The following is a 24,505-nucleotide window of genomic DNA, read 5'->3' as shown; positions in this document are numbered from 1 at the left end:
CATGAGATCATGACCTGAACTGAAACCAAGAGTCAGTCACTTAATCCACTGAGCTACTCAAGCACCCCCCAACACTCTTTTATGTCAATATCCTTCCCCTGGAGAATCTGTGTCGGCACCACCGCAAAAACAGCACTCACACATCAGACTCAGCATTCCAGGACTAAAGTCACACCCTCCTTCCCTCCCTCTCCCCTCACCTGTCCTCCCCAGTGTTTCCACCTCACATATTTAATACCACCATCCTTCATCATCCCCAAGTACAGCCTACCACAAATCGGGCCAAATTTGCTCCCAGGTATGCTTCCTTCCTACACCACTAGGCACCACTAGGCTCCCCTAGCCCTCCCTCCCCAACTGCCATCAGACAGGGCCTGCTCCTCCCCACTCCTCCCCGCTCCTCCCACAGCCAACCAGGTCTGCTCTGCTCCCTTCAATCCATTCTCTGTTTCTGCCAATAGATCTAACCTCCTTCCCCTTTTCCAAAAAAAAAATAATAATAATAATAATAATAGCTGGGAGCCTACTTGATTAAGATGTGCCTTCTCATTAGCCTACTGGTTCCATGAGAGCCTAGGTCTGTTTTTGCTCCTGCTTTTGCCTGAAGCACTACCACATGTGATAGGAACTCAGAAAATGTTTGTTGAATGAATAGTTAAATGGCTGGGGGAGAAGGGAGTGGGGTTTTGTGGCTATTTTTCCCCAATGTAGAGATTTTTAATACTGAATTTATTGGGGAAATATACGACATACAACAAATGGTTTCTACTTTGGGCCTTAGCATGTGGAATCCAGCCTCTTCGTGTTGCCACATGAGCGAACCACACCCCGTGAAACACCTGAGATTCTCACACTGAGGCTTTTGTTTCCAGCCTCCCTGGAACATAGCTCCTGGCTCTCTCTGCATAAGCAAACCTTGTATTTCTAGCACATGCAAATGAGCCCAGAATACAGATAAAATGCCTAGAATTTGGGGTGCTATTTGCTCTTCTCTTTCTCACCCTCTTCTGACTCATCTGAGTTGCTCAACAGATATTTGTGGAATGAATAAACCAAAGAAACAATTCCATTTCTTTCAACACGTATTTCTTACTCCTTACTACCTTTCATCTACTATATAAAACTGAGTGCTTTTCTTTTGACCTGTGAGCCTGAGCCCTGACTTCTGAGAACAAAATGACCAGACCACACTGAAGTGATCTGTGCTATGATCACAAATCTAGGGTTCTTACAATTTGAATGCCAGCGAATTATTGAGGGTCAATGATTGAGTTCAGAGTTCTAGGTCCCAACTCCCAGAGTCTCCGATTCAAGGAAATCACACAGCTCACTCTGAGGAACACCTCTGTAACTGGACTGATTTACACATGTGATTTATTCCTGAGATAACACAAGGGAACAGGAAAGGCTTAGCAAAAACAGGGATGAAATAATATATTATAATCATATTATAATATAATGTAACTCAATACAAATCTGTGATAATATATAGGTATCCTAAGACACACCTGAAGGGGCTCAGAAGGCTTGCTGAACCAACTTGTGTCCAGGAGTAAAGAGGAATTCAGAGTAAGGCACAATGACATCATTTCATTAAAGACTTCCAATGAAGTGGTCAGGCAGGCATTTTGTGAGAAACAAGAAAATGGTAGCTCCCAGAAGATAAAGGATTTTTAATCACTCATTCAATAAATACTTATTGAAAGTGCCCTATGTCCTATATACTGTGCTGTAGATCTCATATCTGGTAGAACATTCATATCCAGACCCGACTGATACCAAAATCCATGGTTTTTTCATCATAATTAAAACTCAGCTGAAATGTCGGCTCCATGGCCCCTCCAGCTTAGCACCCTATCTCTCTCCCCTACATTAAACCCAAACTTCTTCAAAGTATTGTGTACACCTGCTATCTTCACATCCTCACCTATGACTTACTTTTCAACTCACCAAGAGAAAACTAGCTTCAACCCCAACTACTCCATCTGATTCTCAGTGAGGCTACCTGTAATATTCTCATTGCTCAACCCCGTGGGTATTTCTCAGGACAAACTAGGTATCTTGAAACTTCTGATACTGTTTACTACCCTCTCCTTCTTGAAACGTTCTCCTTCATTGGTTTCCATGATTATCACACTCATCTGGTTTTCTTCCTACTTCTAGTGATACCCCTTCTCAGACTCTGTTATAGCTTGTTTTGCTTCTTCTATCTCTATAATGTTCTCTTTTTCTAGATATTTTCATCTACTCCATAGGAACGAATTACTATTTACATACTAATGCCTTTCAAATCTTTATTGTCAGCCCAGGTGTCTGCTTCTCTTGAGTTTCATGGGTATCCCCACTTAGTTATTCCACAGACACTTCAAACTCAACGTTGCCAGAAGGGAGTCGTCATCTCTAACCAACTCCCTCCCTCACCAAAGGTGTTCTTCAGGATTTTTTTTTTTAAGATTTTATTTATTTATTTGACAGAGAGAGAGATCACAAGTAGGCAGAGAGGCAGGCAGAGAGAGGAAGGGAAGCAGGCTCCCTGCTGAGCAGAGAGCCCGATGTGGGGCTCGATCCCAAGAGCCTGAGACCATGACCTGAGCTGAAGGCAGAGGCTTAACCCACTGAGCCACCCAGGCGCCGCCAGGATTTTTTTTTGTTCAGCAAATGCTTCCGTGATCCACTCTTCTGCCCAAGAATAAACCTGAATCATCTTTATAATACTTCCCTCACCTCCCTCTCCCATACCCAGTCAATCAAAAAGACCTAATAATTACCCAAATAAAGCTAAAATTAGGATAAATTAAGATAAAATTTAAGAATTTAAAGAATGTAGGGACGCCTGGGTGGCTCAGTTGGTTAAGCCGCTGCCTTCGGCTCAGGTCATGATCCCAGGGTCCTGGGATCGAGTCCCGCATCGGGTTCCTTGCTCGGCAGGGAGCCTGCTTCTCTCGCTGCCTCTGCCTGCCTCTCTGCCTGCTTGTGTGTACTCTCTCTCTCTCTCTCTCTGGCAAATAAATAAAAATCTTAAAAAAAAAAAAAAAAGAATTTAAAGAATGTAAAGCCCAAGATATCTCTTGATACCTCTCTCTCTCCATCCTGGTGGGCACCTCCTAGATCAGGACACCATTATCTCTCAGCTGACCTGCCCTAACAGACTTCCACTGGTCATTCTATCTCCACATTCCCTCCCATAAGACCACACCCCCCAATGCAGCCCCATGATTTCTAAAACCAGTTCTGAATATGTCTCCACTCACGATCCTTCAATCACTTTTTCTTGGTCTTCGGAAATAACTCAAAGCCCTATATATTCCCATGACCTTTTACAACTTCCTCTGTTCACTTTCTCCTTCAAAATGCAATCCCTGGTCTCACTGAGCATCCATTTCCTTGAATGTGCCATGTTCAGCCCACCTTCTGCCTTAACTATGCTGCTACCACTGTCTGGGGCACTTGCCTCATCTCCACCCTGTTCATGTGCTAACATACTTTAGGTCTAAAACTTAGAAACCACTTTCCCTGGGAAGCCGTCCCTGACCCTCAAGACTGGTGGGTGCCCCTACTCTGTACTTCCAGAGTACCATGTCTTCTCTCTCCCGTAGCACACCCATATCATCCCATAATAGTCTATGCACTTGCTGTCTCCCTGTAATCAGAAGAAACATTGTAGGACAGCACATTCTGTGTCTTCCCATGTGTTCGGCACAGGGTCTTGTATGCCAGAGTTGTTCAAAAGCACTTGTCAAATGATGAATGGACAAATAAATGAATTGGGATCTAAGGATAGATTAACCTATACTTAGAAAAAGCATAACAAATAATGGAGTAGTATCTCTTACCTAAAAAAGTCCTATGTTTCTCTTCAACAAGTATGATATCTCTGCTCCCCTTCACAGCAAAATTACTTCAAAGTGTTGATTAAATCATTGTCTCTACTTCCTCACCTCCATTCTCTCTCCTACCCACTGCAGTCAGGCCTCCATCTCCACCACTGGAGTATGGCTAACCCTGTTAGAGCCACCAACTAATTCTATGAGCCCAATCCACTGGCCATTTCTCTTCAATGTGGTTGAATTACCTCCTTGTTTTGTTTTGTTTTGTTTTTGTTTTAAAGATCTTATTTATTTATTTGAGAGTGAGCCAGCAAGCAAGAGCAAGGGGGATGGGCAGAAGGAGAGGGAAAAGTAGACTCAATCCCAGGACCCTGAGATCATGACCTGAGCCAAAGGCAGACAACTGAGCCATGCAGGCACCACTCCCTGGTTCTAGAAATATCTTCATCTAGAGGTTTCCATGCCATCACACTGGCCTGGTTTTCCTCCTTTGGCCTTAGCTTCTCCTCAGTGTCCCTTGCTTTTCTTCCTCTTCTGCTTGACCTCGAAACACTGAAAGATCCAAATGGTCAGACCACGCCATGGTTTTAACTGCAAATATACCAGCCACATACTGATGGCTCCCAAATCTATACCCCTCCCTAGGACTCTGGATCCTCACATCTAACTGTCTACTTGACATGTCCATTTGGGTATCAAATGAGCATCTCATATCTATCACAGCGAAAACAAACTCTTAATCTCCCCAAAACTTGTCTATCAGTCTTCCTCATAGCAACAAATTACATAATCAACTACTCAGTTGCTCAAAGCAAAAATTTAGAAGTTATCCTTGATCTCTCTTACTAGTCACTCCATACATCCCAACATTCACAAGTATCCTTAAAAAGAAAAAAAAAAAATCCATGATTCTTTATCCCATCCTTATCACCCTACTACTATCCAAACTACTCTGGTAATTCACCTGGACAATAAAAATATCTGAACTGGCTTTACGCTTCCCCTCCCATCACTCAGATTAATCCCCTCTCCACCCAGCAGCCAGATATTTTGGAAAATGTAAACCAGACCATGTTACTCCCCTAACTAAACCACCCAGTGGTTTCCTATCCACACACCTTCCCTTAGAGCTGACATATCCCTGCTTGATCCAGCTCTGTCTTGCTTTGCTCTCCAAACCATCTCATGCCCACCACGTTCCAGCCACCCCAGGCTCCATGAATTCACAAAGTTTGTTTCTATCATTGAGCTTTTCCTTTACAACTGCTTCACCCTGAAACGCTCTTCCCTTGTTCTTTGCTTGGCAGCTCCTTTGTGTTATCATCATTCCTTAAATGTCTCCTCCTCAAAGACCTTCACTGACCATGTGATCTAAAGAAAGCAGAAAATCATCAAATAAACCCATTTCTAACCCTCCCCATAGCAATTACCAGGCATTGATATTTTTCTTATTAATTTATTCATTGTCTCTCTAATAACTGAAATACAAGCACCGTGGGCATATGAAGCTTGTTGGAGTTGTTCACCTCAGTATTCTCTTAACCCAATATAGTGCCTGAAGAGAGTAGGGTCTCAGGAAACATACGTGGCATGAATGTATCAATGAACAGAGTCACCAGTAATAAAAACCATGACTGTGTGATGAATTGGTAAGTGTGAATCCACCTATCCTTTCAAAACCTTTTGTTTCGAAGAAATCAAACCATGCTAGAAGTTCTGCCACATAAACATTCAGACTGAGGCAGACAGAGACACACCACTTAACTAGTTCCCACTATTAATAAGCCTACTTAACTGAAGACAGGGCCAACAATGACAATGTTTTGGAAAAATCTTCAATGTTATTCAAATTTGATAAAGGCTGTTTGTGTTCTGATTTGAGCCAGGTGCCTTTCATCTTACAACATTTAGCTGCTGATGCAATTTGCAGACCCGTTTTAATAAAGACGGAAAAGACCAAGGCATGACCAGTGAGTGCTGCTCTAGCCTGGGGGGGCAGAGAGCAAGCGTGCTTGGCCATTCTTCCTCCATTTTCTTTCTATGCTCATTCAACACGCATCACCGCACGGGCTGTCAATGACTAGGAGAGATTATTTACCCAGAATCTCATGTCTCTCCTCCAAAAATACACACATTTAGAACCTTAAATATTTCATTTCTCTGATAAATCATTCCTATCCTTTTATGTACTATTTTTTAAATGATTCTAAAAATACCTGGTGGTAGCAACCTTCAGTTCTCATACATATATTGAAAATAATAAATGCAGTTACCTTTTATCAAAAATTCCCTGAATGTTTTAGAAAAACACAGCCATCAGAGAAATTGTAATCACCAACGATGAAATCAGATGGGGGAGGTAATCCCTTGAAGAGCACATTTAGAATAACCTCTAATTTTTAGAGTGTAAAATCACACACTAGCCCCACCAAATGGTTATAAACTAATCTCTTATATCGACTTCTTACTTTCCCATTTTCAAGGGGAAATTATTTTGAGTTTTATTTTTCCCAATATACTACTTCAACCTCTGAATAATTATACTCCCTCCCGAAACACACACATACACAAAAGCTCAGAAAACTCTTGTATCTCCCATGGGGCTAATTAAAAAGGATTCTGATTTCTATAAGGAATGAATGAGATCTTTGTTAACCTACTTTAACAGGACTCTAAATGACCCTGGATTTATCTTGCCCTAGTTTTCAAAATGTAACTGACCCAGAATAAAGTAAGCTTATCCCCACACTCCTCGCAAAAACAAAACCAAAGTTCCCAGAAGCCAAAACTGTATATATACAACTCAAGAAAAAAATTTTTGTCTCTCTTAAAGAGACCATACAGTGCAAATACTACTGCTTGCTGAGTTATTTTATTCTTCACTTAATTGGAACATTTTAAGATTATAAAGTTTACAGTATCAAGGCAAGTAATCTACCAAGAAAACACAGCAAAAGACATCATCAGCTACTATGATATCAGGAGCTTTCTGGAAGCTTTTGTGTTGGGACAGTACTGCACTGACAGCCACTGTACTGTAGAACCATGATTTGATTAATTTCTCTGGGTACAGCAATCACCTAATCCCTAAAAAAGCCCCCAGAGATGACTTTGCTTTCACTCCTAATAACCGAGCAGTCTGAACAGTTAGGGAAGCAGAAATACTGCGTAAGAGTACATGTCCTCTCCTTACTCTTCCTTCATCGTGCCATCAAAGTTCCACATCGGGGATCTGGCTGTAAAAGGGTAGAAATTCCACCTAGAAGCCTTTTATTAATCCCATTCCTCTTCCTCAGACTATAGACAGTTTCATTCACTCGCCGTCATAAAGTAAACTGAATTTGTCTCAGGAATACAACAGTAAACCACCAATATGCCTGCAAATGCCATAAACACACCTCACTGCCTCGTTTCTAAAGAGATCCGTGTGGTCATCCTCTCTCACTGGTTTTCCCAGACACTGAATCATTCTTCTAATTCAGGGTGCCTTATATTTTTTTTATATTGGAAATGACCACTCATTTTTTCGTTACACAGTTGTCTACTGAAAGCCTAAAATATGTCAGAAACGTCACTGGCAGTAGAGATGCAGGAGCATCCTACACAGGGCACCTAATACACACTTGGGGAACTCGAGAAGCTTATTAAAGCAAGCAATGTCCAAGGAGAAGAGGAAACTCAAGCATAAAAAAGCCATCACAAGAGGTTCAGAAGAAGACAACTCACTCCAGGGAAGTTCTTAGGAAAATGCTTGATTTTTACAGGGAGAGGGATAGATAACTCACCTTGCAGATAATATTACCTAGAATACACGTTCATTTTTCACCTCCCTACACCTGAAATGTGAAAAGATACCTCAGATAGCATATTCGGTCATATTTTGGCTGAATTTTATGTTGGGTCCAAAATTAGGAGCAAGAAGGACTTTGTCACATAAAATGATTGACTCTGCATCCCAGCTCATTTTCTGACTTTCACACGATATCGACAAGCGGAAGCCCCGCTGGGCCACGTGCTTCCTGAAGGTGCTCAATCCATTCACATCTTTGTCCCCTTGACAACAAGCCTACCGCATGTGGTTGGCACTCAGTGTTTACTGAGCGACTGAATAAAACTAAAACATTACATTATTATGCTTATTATCTAGCCCACTGAACATGAATAATGTCTAAGAATATCACACAGATTGAAAGCCTCCCTTAGATGGATACTCGGTAAATAATGAATAAATTTCGACAGAGTAATAACCTAACCACAGGGATCTGCATTTCACTATCAAGCCCTACCAAGTAATGTCTATCCAGAAGGCACAGAAGGTTTTTTAATCTTTTAAAATATATCATCTGGAAAATAACACTAAATCAAGCATATGAGCATTGTTTCAGATGACCCAGGAACTGGGCTGAACGTGGTTTTATACAGGTTCCCGTGGACGGCTAACCATTCCCCAGCATTTTGGCAGAACAGCATGAAAGTTAAGTCCTCGTGCAGTGGCAAACGTCATCGATACACACTCCTTCTTAGTTCTTTGTCTAATTAATGATAACGTTCTGTATCCAAGGGCTATTTTTCTAAAGTACTGGCCTAGCTCATTGCTGAAAGCAATCTGCTCTTGTCACATGAATTTCTCAGACCCTTTTCTGGCCACAAAATGATTCTAAAGAAATAAATGAAATCTGAAATCTATAAAGGAAGTGTCTAAAACAGTTCAAGAGCATCGTAGCTGCTGTGGATAACAGCACGCAGTGAGTCAGCCTCGTCTGGCAATTTCACTTCTTACTAATTTGACTTCTAAATGGGTCCTCTACCTGTGTTGTGCTTTCTCGCTTTCCACAATATGAAGTTCTCAAAAGAGATTCCTTGTAAGCCATATATTTTATCTACGACAATTTACTTTAAGCACATTGATAGAAAATAATACCCCACGGCCTTCTTATCTGATGCTATTAAATACTGGTGAGAACACACTGAAGAGAAAGAGAATTAATAATGTGGACGTGAGGGGCGCCTGGGTGGCTCAGTGGGTTCAAGCCTCTGCCTTCGGCTCAGGTCATGATCCCAGGGTCCTGGGATCGAGCCCCGCATCGGGCTCTCCGCTCAGCTGGGAGCCTGCTTCCTTCTCTCTCTGCCTGCCTCTGCCTACTTGTGATCTCTGTCAAATAAATAAATAAAATCTTAAAAAAAAAAAATGTGGACGTGACAGCCGCTACTGCTATCTCCCCAGGCAGTGCAGCTTCTAGTCCTTGGAGCCCCTCTATTAGGGTCCATATTCAGTAGTTCCAGAATCCTTCTGAGTCTTCCATCCTGACGGTTTTCACATCTGTCCCTACTTTCAGATTCAGGGCTTACCTGTAATCCAGGCAAGTATTAACCAACACCCAGATGTTTGCAAACCTTCCCGACTGGTTTCCCCAACTCCACGCTCCAGCCTGCTTCAAGTCTTCCTACACCCCCAAGCCAGACTGGCCTCCTAAACTATAACTTTGACCTCCAACTCTCACTCTCCAGACCTGGTAGCTACCCACTGCCTAACGGCAAAAATCCCCAAACCTCTTGGGTTTGAATTCCGCTCCCTCAGGGATCTTAATCTCAGAAATTTCTACTTTGCTCTCAAATTAAATTAAATGGCAAAGAAAGTCCCTCTCAACTTGAAAACTCTGTGATACTCATCCAACTTTACCCCTTACTGCTTCCATGATCATATCTATCTATTACTCTAAGGAATTGTTTCCTCAACACACCCTTCCCCACCTGAAGAGCTCGGCACAGGTGTTTCATACAAAATATGTATTTACTATTTTCTCAGGCTGAAAGGAAAGGAAGCACCTGTTATTTTGCCAGATAACAAAGCCAGTGGAAAGATTTAAAGAAATTCTGTAATGGACACTTTGGTAAAGCAACTAATTTTTAAAGCAGCTGTTTATCATTTTCATAGCCTGAACTTTCATATATTATTTTATTTAAAACGTAGACCATCCATCAATGAAGAAATTGAAAAAATAAACATCACCATCAGCTTAAAAAATAAAACATGGACCATCTGTAGTAGTACAAAATGCACTCAACTAAGATAAATTCCATTTTTACATTAATCTGCTCAAATTCAGCAATGCCATTTCTTTCCTTCCCAACAATCCAAACATTTCAATGCAATGCTCCTTGAGAGACTGAGAACATAAATATCTCCCTGCAATAAGGGCCTTCAAAAATCCCTTCATACCCTCCATAAGGGCATTTTCTCAAAGATCACACAAATGATGAACAAAAAGAAACAGAAAGTTGCTTGTTTGTTGTCCTGCTCTATGAATCTCGGCAAAGCACTGCCTGATTTCCTGGGCCTGATTCACTGTAGGCCCTGCACACACAGAAATCTGTTTTCATAGCATATCAACGATGACTCACTACATTTCAATGCAGACATCTTAATTTTTTTCTTGAGTATATTATTCCAAGTCAGGGTATGGCATAATTGTCTTATCTCAGATATGTTTGGCTAAAGTAAAGTAGACGTTTTAACTTAAACAGGTCTCTATCTGTCTCTAAAAAAATGCTCTGAAATTAGAAGGAAAAAAACTTCCTTAGGAACAATGACCCTGAGCTGTTCATATTACATAAAATCTGTTTTCTCATATTACTCCAAGGATCATTAAGCACATGTGAATTTCATGAACTACAAGTCTGATAACATAGTGTACAAAGCCAGATGCTTTTAAGCCTATTGCCAACAGCCTGCCATTCAGGAGTAGCTAAGGGACATAATATCATCTATCAATCTTTTGTCCAAATAGCTAAAAATCCTGCTATGAAACCAAAGTTACCGTTAGAAATATATATTGGTTTCTTCTTCCCTCCTTTCCTCCCTCCTTCCTTCCTTTCTTTCCTTCTTTCTTCAACTCAGGCTGAATTATAAATCTGCTATTACTAGTATAGAACTTACCCTGAGAAATCTATTCATTTCAGAGTTAAGCCATCATTCTATAGTCATGGGATCTTCTTGGTTGACATCCTGAGTGTACCTGGCTAATGGAAGCCGTACTCACCTGGTGTGAATCTGACTACATTCCAGCACTGGCTTTCCACCCCTCCCCCCACAGAGCAATGTATCCAGCCCCATGTTCCCCTAAATGGGTCATAAAGAAAAATCATTCACATTGGTAGTGAATGTATATCACATTCCCATCGCCACACAGCCCATACTCATCTCTTACTGTAAAGCAGACTGTATTAAAGTAGTATAATTCAAACATGCTATAAGAAGCCACTCATTTCTCAGTAACTTTCTAATGATTCTGAGCAACCCAAGAACCTGAGATAATTAATGTTACTTGAAGACGGATGTAAAAGTTTGCTATAGATTAACTAGAATAAGGTTAAGACTTAGGTAGATTTTCCAAAGAGAGCATTAAGGAAATTCCTTTTTCAAACTGTTCTTTGAAATATGTCTACATGTGTTGACCTGTGAGGGGGTGTGGTGCAGTGGAAAGAAAACTATCCTCTAGGTCAAACCCCAGCTCGGCTGCTCATTAGCTGTGTGACTCTGGGAGAGTAATCCCACCTTCCTGAGCCACAGCTTCCTTCTCTGGAGCTCAAAGACAAAAATCTCTGAGGACTGAATGAGATCATGTGCCTAAGAGTGCTATGTAAGCTAGAGGCTGGGACATAAAAGTCTTGGAGCGCACTGCAGTGGGGAAGAAAACAGGAAATATAATTATAGGGACGCCCGGGTGGCTCAATTGGTTAAGTGGCTCCCTTCGGCTCAGGTCATGATACCAGAGTCCTGGGATCAAGTCCCACATCTGGTTCCTTGATTAGTGGGGAGCATGCTTCTCCTCCTTCCTCTGACTGCTACTCTGCCAGCTTGTGCTTTCTTTCTCTGACAAATAAATAAAATCTTTAAAAATATATATACATATAGGGACGCCTGGGTGGCTCAGTTGGTAAAGCCGCTGCCTTTGGCTCAGATCATGATCCCAGCGTCCTGGGATCGAGTCCCGCATCGGGCTCCTTGTCGAGCAGGGAGCCTGCTTCTCTCTCTGCCTCTGCCCGCCACTCTGCCTGCCTGTGCTCTCATTCGCTGACAAATAAATAAATAAATAAAAATCTAAATAAATAAATAAGTAAATAAAGATTAAAAAATAAAAAATAAAAATATGTATGATACTATGATATAAACTTATAATACTATAAGTGCTAAAATAAGTACTTTGGGTGAACAGACGAGACTATGAATCCCAGACAAAGAGAGAACATCAGGAGGAGGCTGAGTCCCGCCGATTTTGCGACGGACAAGGGATGGATGAGGGACAGACAAGCTGGAGGTCTTCCTGCAGAAGGCTGTGTGGAGATGTGGGGGGACAGTCTGCAGAAAAGCACACAGGCAGGGGAGCATGGGCCCTTGGGCAGCCATACAGCTAGAACAAAGGGTGCCGATGGGGGTGAGGTGGGAGACAAGGGCAGAGAAAAAGGAACACCAGCCTGTGAACCATACCAAGAAGTCTAGACTATCCTACACGTGATGGGAAGCCATTGAATAGAATTGTCAAAACAAACAGTAAAAACCAGACTCTGGTTGACCGTTTTTTCCCATACACTGAGCAGCTTCTACTCTAGCTGTATGTTCCGAGAGAAGAAACATTTTGGGGCAAAGGTTTTGGCTGTAAATATATAAAAAGAACTTATAACGCATTTATTCGCCTCCTACTCTGTGCCAGGTACTGAGCTAGGCCCTTGGCACGCACTATGCATTCTTTTTTTTTTTTTTAAGATTTTATTTATTTATTTACAGAGAGAGAGAGAGAGATCACAAGTAGGCAGAGAGACAGGCAGAGAGAGAGAGGGGGAAGCAGGCTCCTTGCTGAGCAGAGAGCCCAATGCGAGGCTCGATCCCAGGACCCTGAGATCATGACCTGAGCCGCAGGCAGAGGCTTAACCCACTGAGCCACCCAGGAGCCCCACTATGCATTCTTTTTCATCTTGAAAACACAGATGCAACCCTGGCATTACCATCCATATTTCAAATAGGAGGAAACTGAGACTCAAAACAGATAAAGTCTTTTGTCCAAGTTCAAAGAACCAGTAAGTGCCAGAGCCAGTGACAGAAATTAGGTTTCCTCGTATGTTTTAGGTCACATGAGTTATTACTCACATGCAACCAAAACTTAAGAGAAAAACAAGAACATCGGGGCTTTCTTTCCAGTGAAATGAAAAGTCTTTTAATGTAATTTTATTTTATTTTAAGTTTCAGTAGCGTTAACATACAGCGTCATATAAGTTTCAGGTATACGATATACAGGGACCCAGCACTTCCCTGCCTCACCCAGTGCTCCTCACCACGACTGTCCTCCTTAATCCCCAAGCCCTATTTTACCCATCCCCCTCCACCCAGTTAAGTGAAAATTTAATTCCAGTTACTTATGGACATTATATGACACTACAAAAAATGTACTTACGGGAAATTTTTAAAATTCTTACCTCAAGGACTACCTCAACACGTATTTCTTAGTCTACACAAATTACATGATATTTATTTCTAAAAGCCTGATACATGTAGGTGTAGCCTACTGCAATAGCTCCTGACCCCAAAGTCAAGAATCTAATCATTCCAAACATATTTTTAATTAAAAAGAAAAGTATCAGTAAAGAAAGTCATTTTTGGATCTTTATCACGAATGACTTCAAATACAAGGAATGTACAGGATGGCAACTGTGGTTAGTAATACTATACAGTATATTTGAAAATCTAAGAAGAGCAAATCTAAATCTAAAATCAAATCTTTTTTTGTTTTAAATATTTTATTTACTTGAAAGAGAGAGAACAAGTGGGAGGCAGAGGGGGAAGCAGACTCCCTGCTGAGCAGAGTCCCATGTGGGGCTCAATCCCAAGATCCTGAGATCATGACCTGAGCCAAAGGCAGATGCTTAACCAATTGAGCCACCCAGGCACCCCTAAAATCAAACCTAAAAAGAACAAATCTAGAAAGTTATCATCATAAGAAAACAAAATCTATAATCACACATGGTAATGGATATTAACCAGACTTACTGTGAAAATCATTTCACAGTATATACAAATATTGAATCTTATGTTGTATATCTGAAACTAATAAGATGTTGTGTGTCAACTACACCTCAATGAAAAATAAGGTGAAAAATAAAATAAAAATAAATGACTCAAAATCTATGCCTTCTAAGTAACATTCTAAGAATTTTGTACAAAACTACATAATCTTGGGCCTCCTGGGTGGCTCAGTCAGTTAAGCGTCCAACTCTTGATTTCAGCTCAGGTCATGATCTCAGGGTCCTGGAATGGAGCCCCATGCCAGGCTCTGCACTCAGCATGAGGTCTGCTTGTCCTCATTCCTTTGCTCCTCCCTGACTCCCTTTGTCTCTCTCTAATAAATAAATAATAATTTTTTTAAAACTGTACATAATCTTACAGATTACTTTAAAATACAGTTTCAAAAATATTTTCAAAAGCTTACGATAGCCTTATCTCTTCTATACCGGTTAACTTTACTCAGCTCCAAGATTTGCTTTATCAACAAAGGTGAAAAGTCTAATGAATTTTCAAACTACTCAACAAATATTGCCAAACTCCACAAGAAGCACTAAAAAAAAAAAAACCCAATACAGACAGTGTTGAGTCTGCATAAATGCACACATGATTCACAGGATTGAAAGGTCATACACTTAGGAGCATACTACTATTCTTTTCTTTTTGCACAAAATAAGGATATACATTTAAAAGAGGCTATGCAAAAAGTTGCAAAGTAAGTGCAAACAATTCCAAGGAAACCACAGTTAACTGTTTTCACTACAAATAAAATATACATACACTCAGAGTAAGAAACCCTGATACCAAATCCTTTCCAGGTATTTTTTACTTTCTTAGGGAGCTAAGGTAGCAATAAAGACATTTACATAAACTGAAAGGGCCTACAATTGGAAAACTACCTAAGACAGTCAGAAAGCAGTAGATGGAAAGATGAGGGTAAGGTTTCCACAGTTACTACAGGCGTTACCCCCCTCCCCAATCTTAATTACCTTGCAGTGAAATATGGCGATCATCGATGTCCAAGGAAACCTGTTCATCCTCGGTGGGAGGCGCAGGACTAGACGCCATCCTTTGACTCCACAGGGATTATATCATGTCCATCTCAGTTAAAGAAGTAAACTAAAAGTAAAAGGGATAAGTGCTCATCAGTGACTCTGCAACTCTGTATTTCTAGTAAACACACACTGCCAGAGACCAACAGCAAATGAAAACTGCCCTTCGAAAGAAGCAGTTTTCTATGAGTGTTTCCGTAGTTCATGAGGAACAAAGTGACTACGCCTTCTTTTTTGAATCATAATCAAGATTTTGCCCTGTGACCTATCCAAGTTGCTGGCATGACTCCCAACGAGAGGGCACTGTGGATCCTACACGGGTGGGGGAAAAGGAAAACCACCCAATGAGATTCCAGAACTTGCTCAGAGGAAGTCAAGTTGACACAAATTGACGTCTGAGGCCTTTGTATTTTATTGTTCACTGCAACCTGCAAGGATTTTCTTTATAACTTTTTATTTCACTTAGTTCCTTTCTGCTCCATGAATGTTGCCATTCACTGGAAACAATACTAGCCTGCATAGCTTGCAAAGTGAAACTAAAAAAAAAAAAAAAAAAAGTGTATCAAAAAGAATGTCTTGAGGAGATTATCTATTATATTGAATTATTTTCCCAAGCACTTACTTTTCCACACACTTCTCTCTCGACCCCCACTTTGACTCTTGAAGAATCTTCCCAGTAAGAGTTAATTCTTGCTGTGCGACTCTACCGCTTTATGTGTTTGTATGCCATTGTTAGTATCCTGAGGGCTGAAATTTTTGACTTTTCCCACACAGACAATGACTTTTTTTTTTTTATCAAAACAAACCCAACCAAATATATAAAAATATAAAAACGTATTAGGGAATGAATAGAAGAATGGATAAATGTACAGATATTCGATCAAACAAGTATAGCAAAACATTAGTGGTAGAATCTATGTGTTCCGTATATTATGGGTTTTCACTGTAAAAAGCCTTTACCTTTCCCATATGTTAAAAATTCTTTATAATAAGGTGTTTGGAAAGATACGACTAAAAATAAATAAACCTGAGGTCAACAGCTAGATACAATCAATCATATCCAACAGACCATTTTACGCAAAGAATAAAAATCATCCAACAGTTAACGCTAGCGCCAGACTTCAAAAATCTTTCGGTCCTTGAGTGAAGAGGTTGTGGTGTTGGCGGGTTACAGGCATTTCCATTCCAGCTCCAGAGAGGCTGATCGAGGTTTAAGACAGCCAGCTAGGGAAGAGGGTCCTCATTCTGTGCAACACTGATGAAAAAATGGAGGACCTCAAGAAGCTGATCACAGACCAAAATGGCACCCGTTGGAAGAAAATCATCCTCGAGAAGTGATACATGATGTTTAAGGCCAACATGTCTTGGGGCGGGGAGAGACTATGAAATCTAGGATGGGATGAACCTGGAGCTTTAATACCAACAGAGGAGAATTCCTTCCCCTTATACTGTCCTGCTCTCTACTCCTCTCCAATCCTCACCCCACACTGGTTATGGATACTTGTTTGTTGTTGTTGTGTAAATTTTTTTATTATGTTATGTTAGTCACCATAAATCAGAGAAAGACAATTACTATATGGTTTCACTTAGTTGTGGAACATGTGGATGCTTGTTTTTAAAAACTCACGTTAAAGGGTCCCGTGTCAGGCTCCCTGCTCAGCAGAGAACCTGCTTCTCCCTCTCTCTCTGCCTGTCACTCTGCCTACTTGTGTTCTCTCTCTGTCAAATAAATAAAAACCTTTAACAATTTTTAAAAATAAAAAGTCATGCTAAAAAATATCTTAGAAGTTGAAAAAAAAAAAAAAAAAACACCTTTCAATTCTGTCTTCCCCACTCTGTTTATCATCCAAAACTCCTTTGTTAGCTCTCCCATGGATCACTGTTGTTAAAGATTTTACCTACCAAATAAACTGTTAATTAATAATTAATTTGTCTTATCCTTGGAATTAAGATGAATCAGAGCCTGCCTGATTTAACAGTGTCACTATACTGAGTTGATATGCTTCTAACCAACATGAAAAAGCTGTTCAAGTGAGCCTGTGCAGCCTGATGATGGATAAAGGTACAAAGGTTCTCAGCTTTTGATGTATTGAGGACCTCTACTACCCCTTCCCATGCCCAAGGGCTCCTGAATCCAAGTGAAGACAAAACATTTCTTCATGATGACAGGAGAAAAAGTGAATTCCTGAATGAATGTCCTAAGGGCATCTACTATTCCATGCCAGGACTATATTTTTAAAGGGGGGAATAAGAGCAATGGTAGCAAATACTTACACAGCACTTACTACACATAAGCACTGCTTTGAGTACCTTGCGTATACGACCTCATCTAACCTGATAGTAACTGTGAGAGTTGAAAAATCAAAACAAAATGTCACATACAGTTGTCTATGGACACACAGCTAATAAATGATGGAACTAAGATTTGAATCCAGGTAGTTTTCGTTTCAGAGTCTATGCTTTTAACCAATACATGTTGGTACCTTATAGAGCTAGCTCAAAGTGCCATATTTTATTTACTCTTTTTTTCATTCATTTATTCAACAAGAGTTTAAACATGTTAGCTCCTGCTCTCAAGGAATTCAATCTTTTTCTTTTTCTTTTTTTTTTTAGAGAGAGAACACACTTGCAAAACAGGCCTGGGTGAGGGGAGTGCTGGGAAGCAGAGGGAGAGAGGATCTTAAGCAGGCTCCATGCTCGGCACAGAACCCATTATAGGGCTCATCTCCACAGCCCTGAGATCATGACCCGAGCTGAAATCAAGTCTCAGTCAGCCAACCAAGCCACCAGGTGCCCCAAGGAATTCAATTTTCTGAGAATGACAAAGGAACACAATAGTGAATGAAGAAATCCTCTAGAAATGTATGTAGAAGGTGCTGTGCAAGCAAAGAAGGCACATACCACACTGCAAGCTGGAGAGAGACATGGCTGTCAGGAGTGTACTTATTATAAAACATTATTTCACTCCAAATGATCCCATTAGCATTATTCAAATAATATCTTGAATTTAATAAGAATGTCTCTGAGAATCACTTATTGCCATTTACTATTAATCAAATATAAGGTATTAAATGTAGAGGGAAGACTTTAAAATAAAAACAGAACAAGATGGGGCACCTGGGTGGCTCAGTGGGTTAAGCCTCTGCCTTCGGCTCAGGTCATGATCCCAGGGTCCTGGGATCGAGCCCTGCATCCCTTCCTCTCTCTCTGCCTGCCTCTCTGCCTACTCGTGATCTCTGCCTGTCAAATAAATAAATAAAATCTTTAAAAAAATAAAAAAACAAAATAAAATCAGAACAAGAGAGAACAAATTGATAACCTGAGAATCAATTGTTCCCATACTAGACTGGTAGGTGAGATTCACCACATTGTGCATTAAAGTTGAAGAAAAAGAACTTATGAGAGAAAAGAAGTCTAGACCTTAAAATAAATACAGTTGACCCCGAACATGGGTTTGAACTGCGCAGATCCACTTGTTCAAAGATATTTTATAGTACTGAAATACATTTTCTCTTCTTTATGATTTTCTTCACGTCCTTTTCTCTAGCTCACTTGATTATAATACTGTATATAATACATATAACATACAAAGTATGTTTAATCGACTGTGTTATCAGTAAGGCTCCACAATAGGCTATTAGTTAAGTCTAGGGAGAGTCAAAAGTTTTACATGGATTTTTAACTGTGTGTGTGGTGGGGGAGAAGGGTCAGCGCCTCTCACCACCATGTTGTTCAAGGGTTAACTGTATTTTCCCGAGAGGTTTCTGTTTGTTTGGGGTTTTTTTTAAGATTTTATTTATTTATTTGACAGAGAGAGTGAGAGACACAAGCAGGCACAGCAGCACAGGAGAGGGAGAAGCAGGCTCCCCAGTGAGCAGAGAGCCCGATGTGGGGCTCCATCCCAGGACCCCGGGATCATGACCCAAGCCGAAGGCAGTCACTTAACCAAGCCACCCAGGCACCCTGAGGTTTCTGTTTTTAACAGGGAAAATTTATTAGCAAAGAAGTCAATAAAATATAATAATTTTTTATGTAGTCAAGAATTTCTAAGAGCTTCTAAAATATGTCCATTAAAAGTAAAACTAAACTAGGACACCTGGGTGGCTCAGCGGTTAAGGGTCTGCCTTTGGCTCATCCCAGGGTCCTGGGATAGAGTCCCACATCTGACTCCTTGCTCAATAGGGAACCTGCTTCTCCCTCTGCTGTGCCCATCCCACTCCCCCCTCAGACAGATAAATAAACAACTTTTTAAAAAAGTAAAACTAAACTTTAAAGACTGAATCAGTTGGAAGTGTTAGATTATTAACCCAAATACTGTCTTAGTACCATTATTTCTCAAAACATGCTACAGAGGTCACAAGGACCCAACTGAAGACAATTTATGATCATATTTCCAACACAACTGTTTTTGGTGAGAAACAGCCGACATCTCCAGAGAGGAATTTACTTGCTAATAGGGCCCATGAAAAACTGGAACAAAGTAGAAAAGAAAAGCTTTAAGAGATTTCTCAGGATGTGAATTGAGAAGCTAGAAAGGGTGTGAAAAAGGAACGCAGAAAGAGGAACAAGGGTGTGTCCACGGGCTCACAGGAGTCACGAGGGTCTGGCAACCAAACTCCCCAAGGCCATCTCATCTGTGTTCCAACTTCCCTGTGCAGATAGCATTCTTCCCTGTGGAGATACAATTTGCACAGAAGAGCCCTTCGCAGCGGCTCCTCATTGCTTGACTTTTCCTTTTCAAATAAAAGTTACCCATAATTCCATGACAAATCCTGGGATTAGAATGAAAATAATGGACCATCTTCAGGCACATAACCAAAGACTGGGTAAAGAATCAATGTAATGGCATTAAAGATTCAAAAATCAAGTGGAATGGTGTGGAATTGTGTTTTTAAAATTCATATAAATTAATAGGCACACTTCTGTAAATGGTATAGCTATTTGGAAAGCACTGCTGTTTGCTTAGGCAATATATCTTAATATTCTTCTGGTGTCTCTAAAACCTCAAACACTAGAGAATTTCCATTTTTTAAAGAAATGTTGGCAGGTGCCTGGGTGGCTCAGTCCCTTAAGCTTCTGTCTTCCACTCAGGTCTTGATCCCAGAGTCCCTCAGATCAAGGCCCATGTCTGGCTTCCCAATCAGCATGGAGTCTCCTCTCTCTTCCTCTGCCCCTTCTGCTTCTGTGCCCACACTCTCTCAAATAAATAAATAAAATCTTAAAAAAAAAAAAGTTGGCATTTACTTTGGATTATTATGACTAGAATTTTTTTCAACTCAAAAGCAAAATTTGAATAGAGATTATCTCTCATGAACAGAATTATGGATAATTTTTATTTCCTTCCTTTTGCTTTTCTGCATGTATAAAATTTCAAATGGTGAGTGCCCATTTCTAATGCAATAAGAGAAACATTTTTACTTTTATTTTAATGAAAGGACAACAAAATGGGGAATAAGGTATTATTTAGTTCAGGGCCAGTTCTCCAATTGATTCCCTATGGAACCTGTAGATCTATGTCTTCATAAGGAGGGAATACTTTTTTTTTCTTTTGAAGATTTTATTCACTTATTTGACAGACAGAGATCACAAGTAGGCAGAAAGGCAGGCAGAGAGAAGGGGGGGAAGCAGGCTCCCCGCTGAGCAGAGAGCGGGCTGTGGGGGCTTGATCCCAGGAGCCTGGGATCATGACCTGAGCAGAAGGCAGAGGCTTTAACCCACAGAGCCACCCAGGTGCCCCAAGGAGGGAATACTCTTGACACAACTTAAATATCAGAAAATTTTTCTGGCATCGACAGAAATTTCTAGAAAAGATTCCTAAAAATATTTTTCATAGCTCGAAAGATCTCTTTGAGCACTGGAAAACTGTCAGCAGGAGGAAAAGGATCTCTACCTCATTGTCAGAGGCTGATCAGAAGGTATACCATGGCAGCACCAAGTGGGTACACTCAGGTAATTCTTTAACAGGGTGATTTAAAGGTCATCATTTTTTTCTAGCCCTCTTGAGCACCACATTTTTTATGATCCACCTAGCAATTCCAAAGGAGGTCCCTTTGTCAGCTGAGTTATAGAGCTATTTCTAGCAACTGACAGTTATCAGCTTTGATCCACTTACAAACTTACAGAAGAAAATTGGTGGCCCACATGCAGTGAGTTTCTTTATCTTTTTCCCACCAACGTTTCCTAATTCTGTTATCTCCTATCCTTTCATCACCACTGAACCAGAAGCTATTGGTACAAATTCCCAGACCAGGGAATTTAATTTTTTAATTAAAGTACAACTGACACACAATGGTACCTTAGTTTCGGCTGTACAATACAGTAATTCCACAAGTCTATACATCATACTGGGCTCACCACAAGGGTAGCTACCGTGCCACTACACAACCTGTAATAACACTATTGAAAATTCCCTCCCTGTTGTACCTTTTATCTGTGCGACATATTCTTTCCATAACCTGAGGCCTGGATCTCTCGCTGCCCTTTACCCATTTTGTGCATCTCCCCCTCCCCCACCAACATCTCTCCCCTCACGCAACCATCAGTTTGTTCTCTGTTTCTGCATTTTGTTTGTTTAGATTCTACATGAAAGTGAAATCATATAGATTTGTCTTTCTCTGACTTATTTCACCTAGCATAATGCCTTCTAATTCCACCCATGTTGTCTCAAATGGCAAGACCTCATTTTTCATGGTTAGGTAATATTCCATCGTCTATCTACACCACATCCTTATGCATTCATCTATTGATGGACACCTGGGTAGCTTCCATATCTTGGCTATTATAAATAATGCTGTAATAAACAGGGGTGAATATATTTTTTGAATTAGTGGTTTCATCTTCTTTGGGTAAATACCCAGTAGTGGAATTACTGAATCATACAGTGAGTCTATTTTTAATGTTTCGGGGCACGTCCAGACTGTTTTCCACAGTGGCTGCACCAGTCTGCATTCCCACCTACAGTACATGACTCTTCCTTTCTTTCCACATCTTCACCAACACTTGTTATTTCTTGTCTTTTCGATTCTAGCCATTCTGACGGGTAGGAGGTGATATCTCATTGTGGTTTTGATTTGCATTTCCCTGATGAGGGGTGAGATTGAGCATCTTTTCCTGCATCTGTTGGCCACCTGGATGTCTTTGGAAAAATCAGACCTGGTCATTTTTAAGCTCCATGCTGCTATCTCTTTCCAAGCACTTTATTTTTCCTACGACCACCACAAAATGCCAGAACAATCAAGTCTAACTATTCACTCTGCTTTTGGAAAACAAGTACGTAGCAATTCTCTGGATATAACTGCTGCGCTTGTTAGCTCACAACAAAGCAGTGTCCCTCAGCAGCCAGTAGCAACTGGGCCGCTAACCCACCCACTCCAACCCCGATAACAACAGTCTGGCTGAATGTAGCCACTTCCCTAAAAGAGCCTTGTGTTGGCCTTGACCAAGTCCCAAATGCTCTGAACTGCAGTGTCCACTGCTACGGAATGGGAATGATAGTGTGTGTCTCACAGGGCAGCTGCTAGAATCCAATAAAAAAAGCACATAAACTTAAAAACCACAGTAACAACTAACATTTACTGAGTGCTTGCTGTGCTAAATGAATGACAGTATATAAATGGTATTTACTATCATCTGCGAAAAGAATTTATCAGGATTTGGGGCGCCTGGGTGGCTCAGCCGTTAAGCATCTGCCTTTGGCTCAGGTCATGATCCCGGGGTCCTGGGATCGAGCCCCACATCGGGCTCCCTGCTCAGTGGGAAGCCAATTTCTCCCTCTCCCACTCCCTCTGCTTATGTTCCCTCTCTCACTGTGTCTCTCTCTCAAATAAATAAATAAAATCTTAAGGGAAAAAAAAAAGAATTTATCAGAATTCACCCATTTCTTTTTTTCTTTTTTTTTAAATATTTTATTTACTTATTTATTTGACAGAGACAGTGAGAGAGGAAATACAAGTAGGGCAAGTGGGAGAGGGAGAAGCAGGCTTCCCGTGGAGCAGGGAGCCCAACGTGGGGCTCGATCCCAGAACCCCAGGATCATGACCTGAGCTGAAGGCAAGGGCTTAACCAACTGAGCCACCCAGAATTCGCCCATTTCTTTTTTTTTTTTTCGCCCATTTCTTAATCAGCAGGAAAAATTAAAACCTCTTCACAATACTAAAATGAAAAGGGAAAAAAAAGAAAAAAAAAACCTTAAAGATGAAAATTTCCCAAATTATGAATGCTGATGTGTTAAATTAGCATAGATCTAGAAAGCTTGCACTCAGGAAGTAATTATTTTTCCTTTCCATCAGTACATTCTAACCTTGAAGTTTGGCCCTTCTACCACACACTGAAATTTTCTAAAGATCATAATTCCCCCCCTGTCAAATAAATAAAATCTTAAAAAAAATTAATTTATTAATTAAATAAAATAAAAAGGATCATAATTCCCCCAGTGAAAGCATCTTACCACCAACTTGCCAATCTCCCCAAAGCCCTGGATAGGTCTTTCAGTTATAAGTATGGACAATGGTTTGTGTTATTTCTTTTCCATGTATATCTCTTCATTCCTTTAGTCATCACCTCTGCCCGTGACCTCATTATTTTGCCCCTAAATTGCTACCAAAGATTGCTGGCTTTCCTGTTAACTCCAGCTTCCCCATCCCCGTCTTTGAAAATCCCTAAGAGGGGTGGAACATGGTGGCAAGAGATACAGCAGAAGTTGAGGGTGAAATATAGATCTAAAGACAAACAATGTTGTATGTTGGAGATCAGGGCTGATAGCAAGAGCTTAGACAAGTCTCCACAGCAGCAGTAGGACCCTCAGCCCTCACCCACCCTCTTCCTCCAAAAACACCAGCAGCCAGATCTATTCTCTAGATCCCTAGCTGTACCCACATGTAGGACTTCAGAGGATCATGGCCTGGATCAGGATCCACCTCCCTAAAAAAGACCTCCAGATACTGATATATGGGGTTTCTAAATGGAAAGGTCAGTTCCCTGTCACATTACCCTACTGTGAAATTCCACTAATTGGCTTTTTCATTCCTCACTCTTAAATATGAGCAGACAAAGATAACCAGACGTCCAGGGAAAGCCTGCAAGAATGAAAGAGATCAAAACAAACACAAAAGAGGAATCTAGAGGCAAATGTAGGGAAAAAAGGAAAACTTAAGGGAAAAATAAAAACTGAAATTGATCACAATTGACTTTTTTTAAAAAGATCCCATAAAATGAACTTTATTTTAAAACTCATAAAAGGCTTCACAGTATCAGTTACAAACAGAATCATCATTTCTTCCATTTTACACTGTCACAAGACAAGGAATATATTAAAAGTTCTGAGAAAACCTAAACATAAAAGCTAAACCCATAAAACTCTTAGAAGAAAATACAGAGAAAAAGCTTCATGACAATGGATTTGGAAATGACTTCTTTGATATGAATCCAAAAGCATAGATAAGAAAAAACAAATTGGACATTAAGATTTAAAACTTCTGGGGGTGTCTGGGTAGCTCAGTGGGTTAAGCCTCTGCCTTTGGCTCAGGTCATGATCTCAGGGTCCTGGGATCGAGCCCCGCATTGGGCTCTCTGTT

At 40.6% G+C, this 24,505-nt stretch overlaps 1 protein-coding gene across 1 annotated transcript in view; it reads right to left on the bottom strand.

Annotated features, from left to right (window-relative positions):
- SYNE2 (spectrin repeat containing nuclear envelope protein 2) overlaps positions 1 to 24,505 on the bottom strand; it is a 328,404-nt gene that overhangs the window by 257,212 nt on the left and 46,687 nt on the right. Inside the window, exon 2 of the mRNA XM_080809784.1 lies at positions 14,871 to 15,000. Coding sequence (XP_080665910.1) covers positions 14,871 to 14,949 — 79 coding nt within the window. The 5' untranslated portion in view covers positions 14,950 to 15,000. The remainder of the gene's footprint in view (positions 1 to 14,870; positions 15,001 to 24,505) is intronic.

Source organism: Martes martes (genome assembly GCF_963455335.1).
Source record: "Martes martes genome assembly, chromosome: 7".
NCBI lineage: Eukaryota > Metazoa > Chordata > Mammalia > Carnivora > Mustelidae > Martes > Martes martes.
Note: the sequence above shows the minus strand (reverse complement) of the source record. Positions and strands in the feature narration are given on the sequence as shown.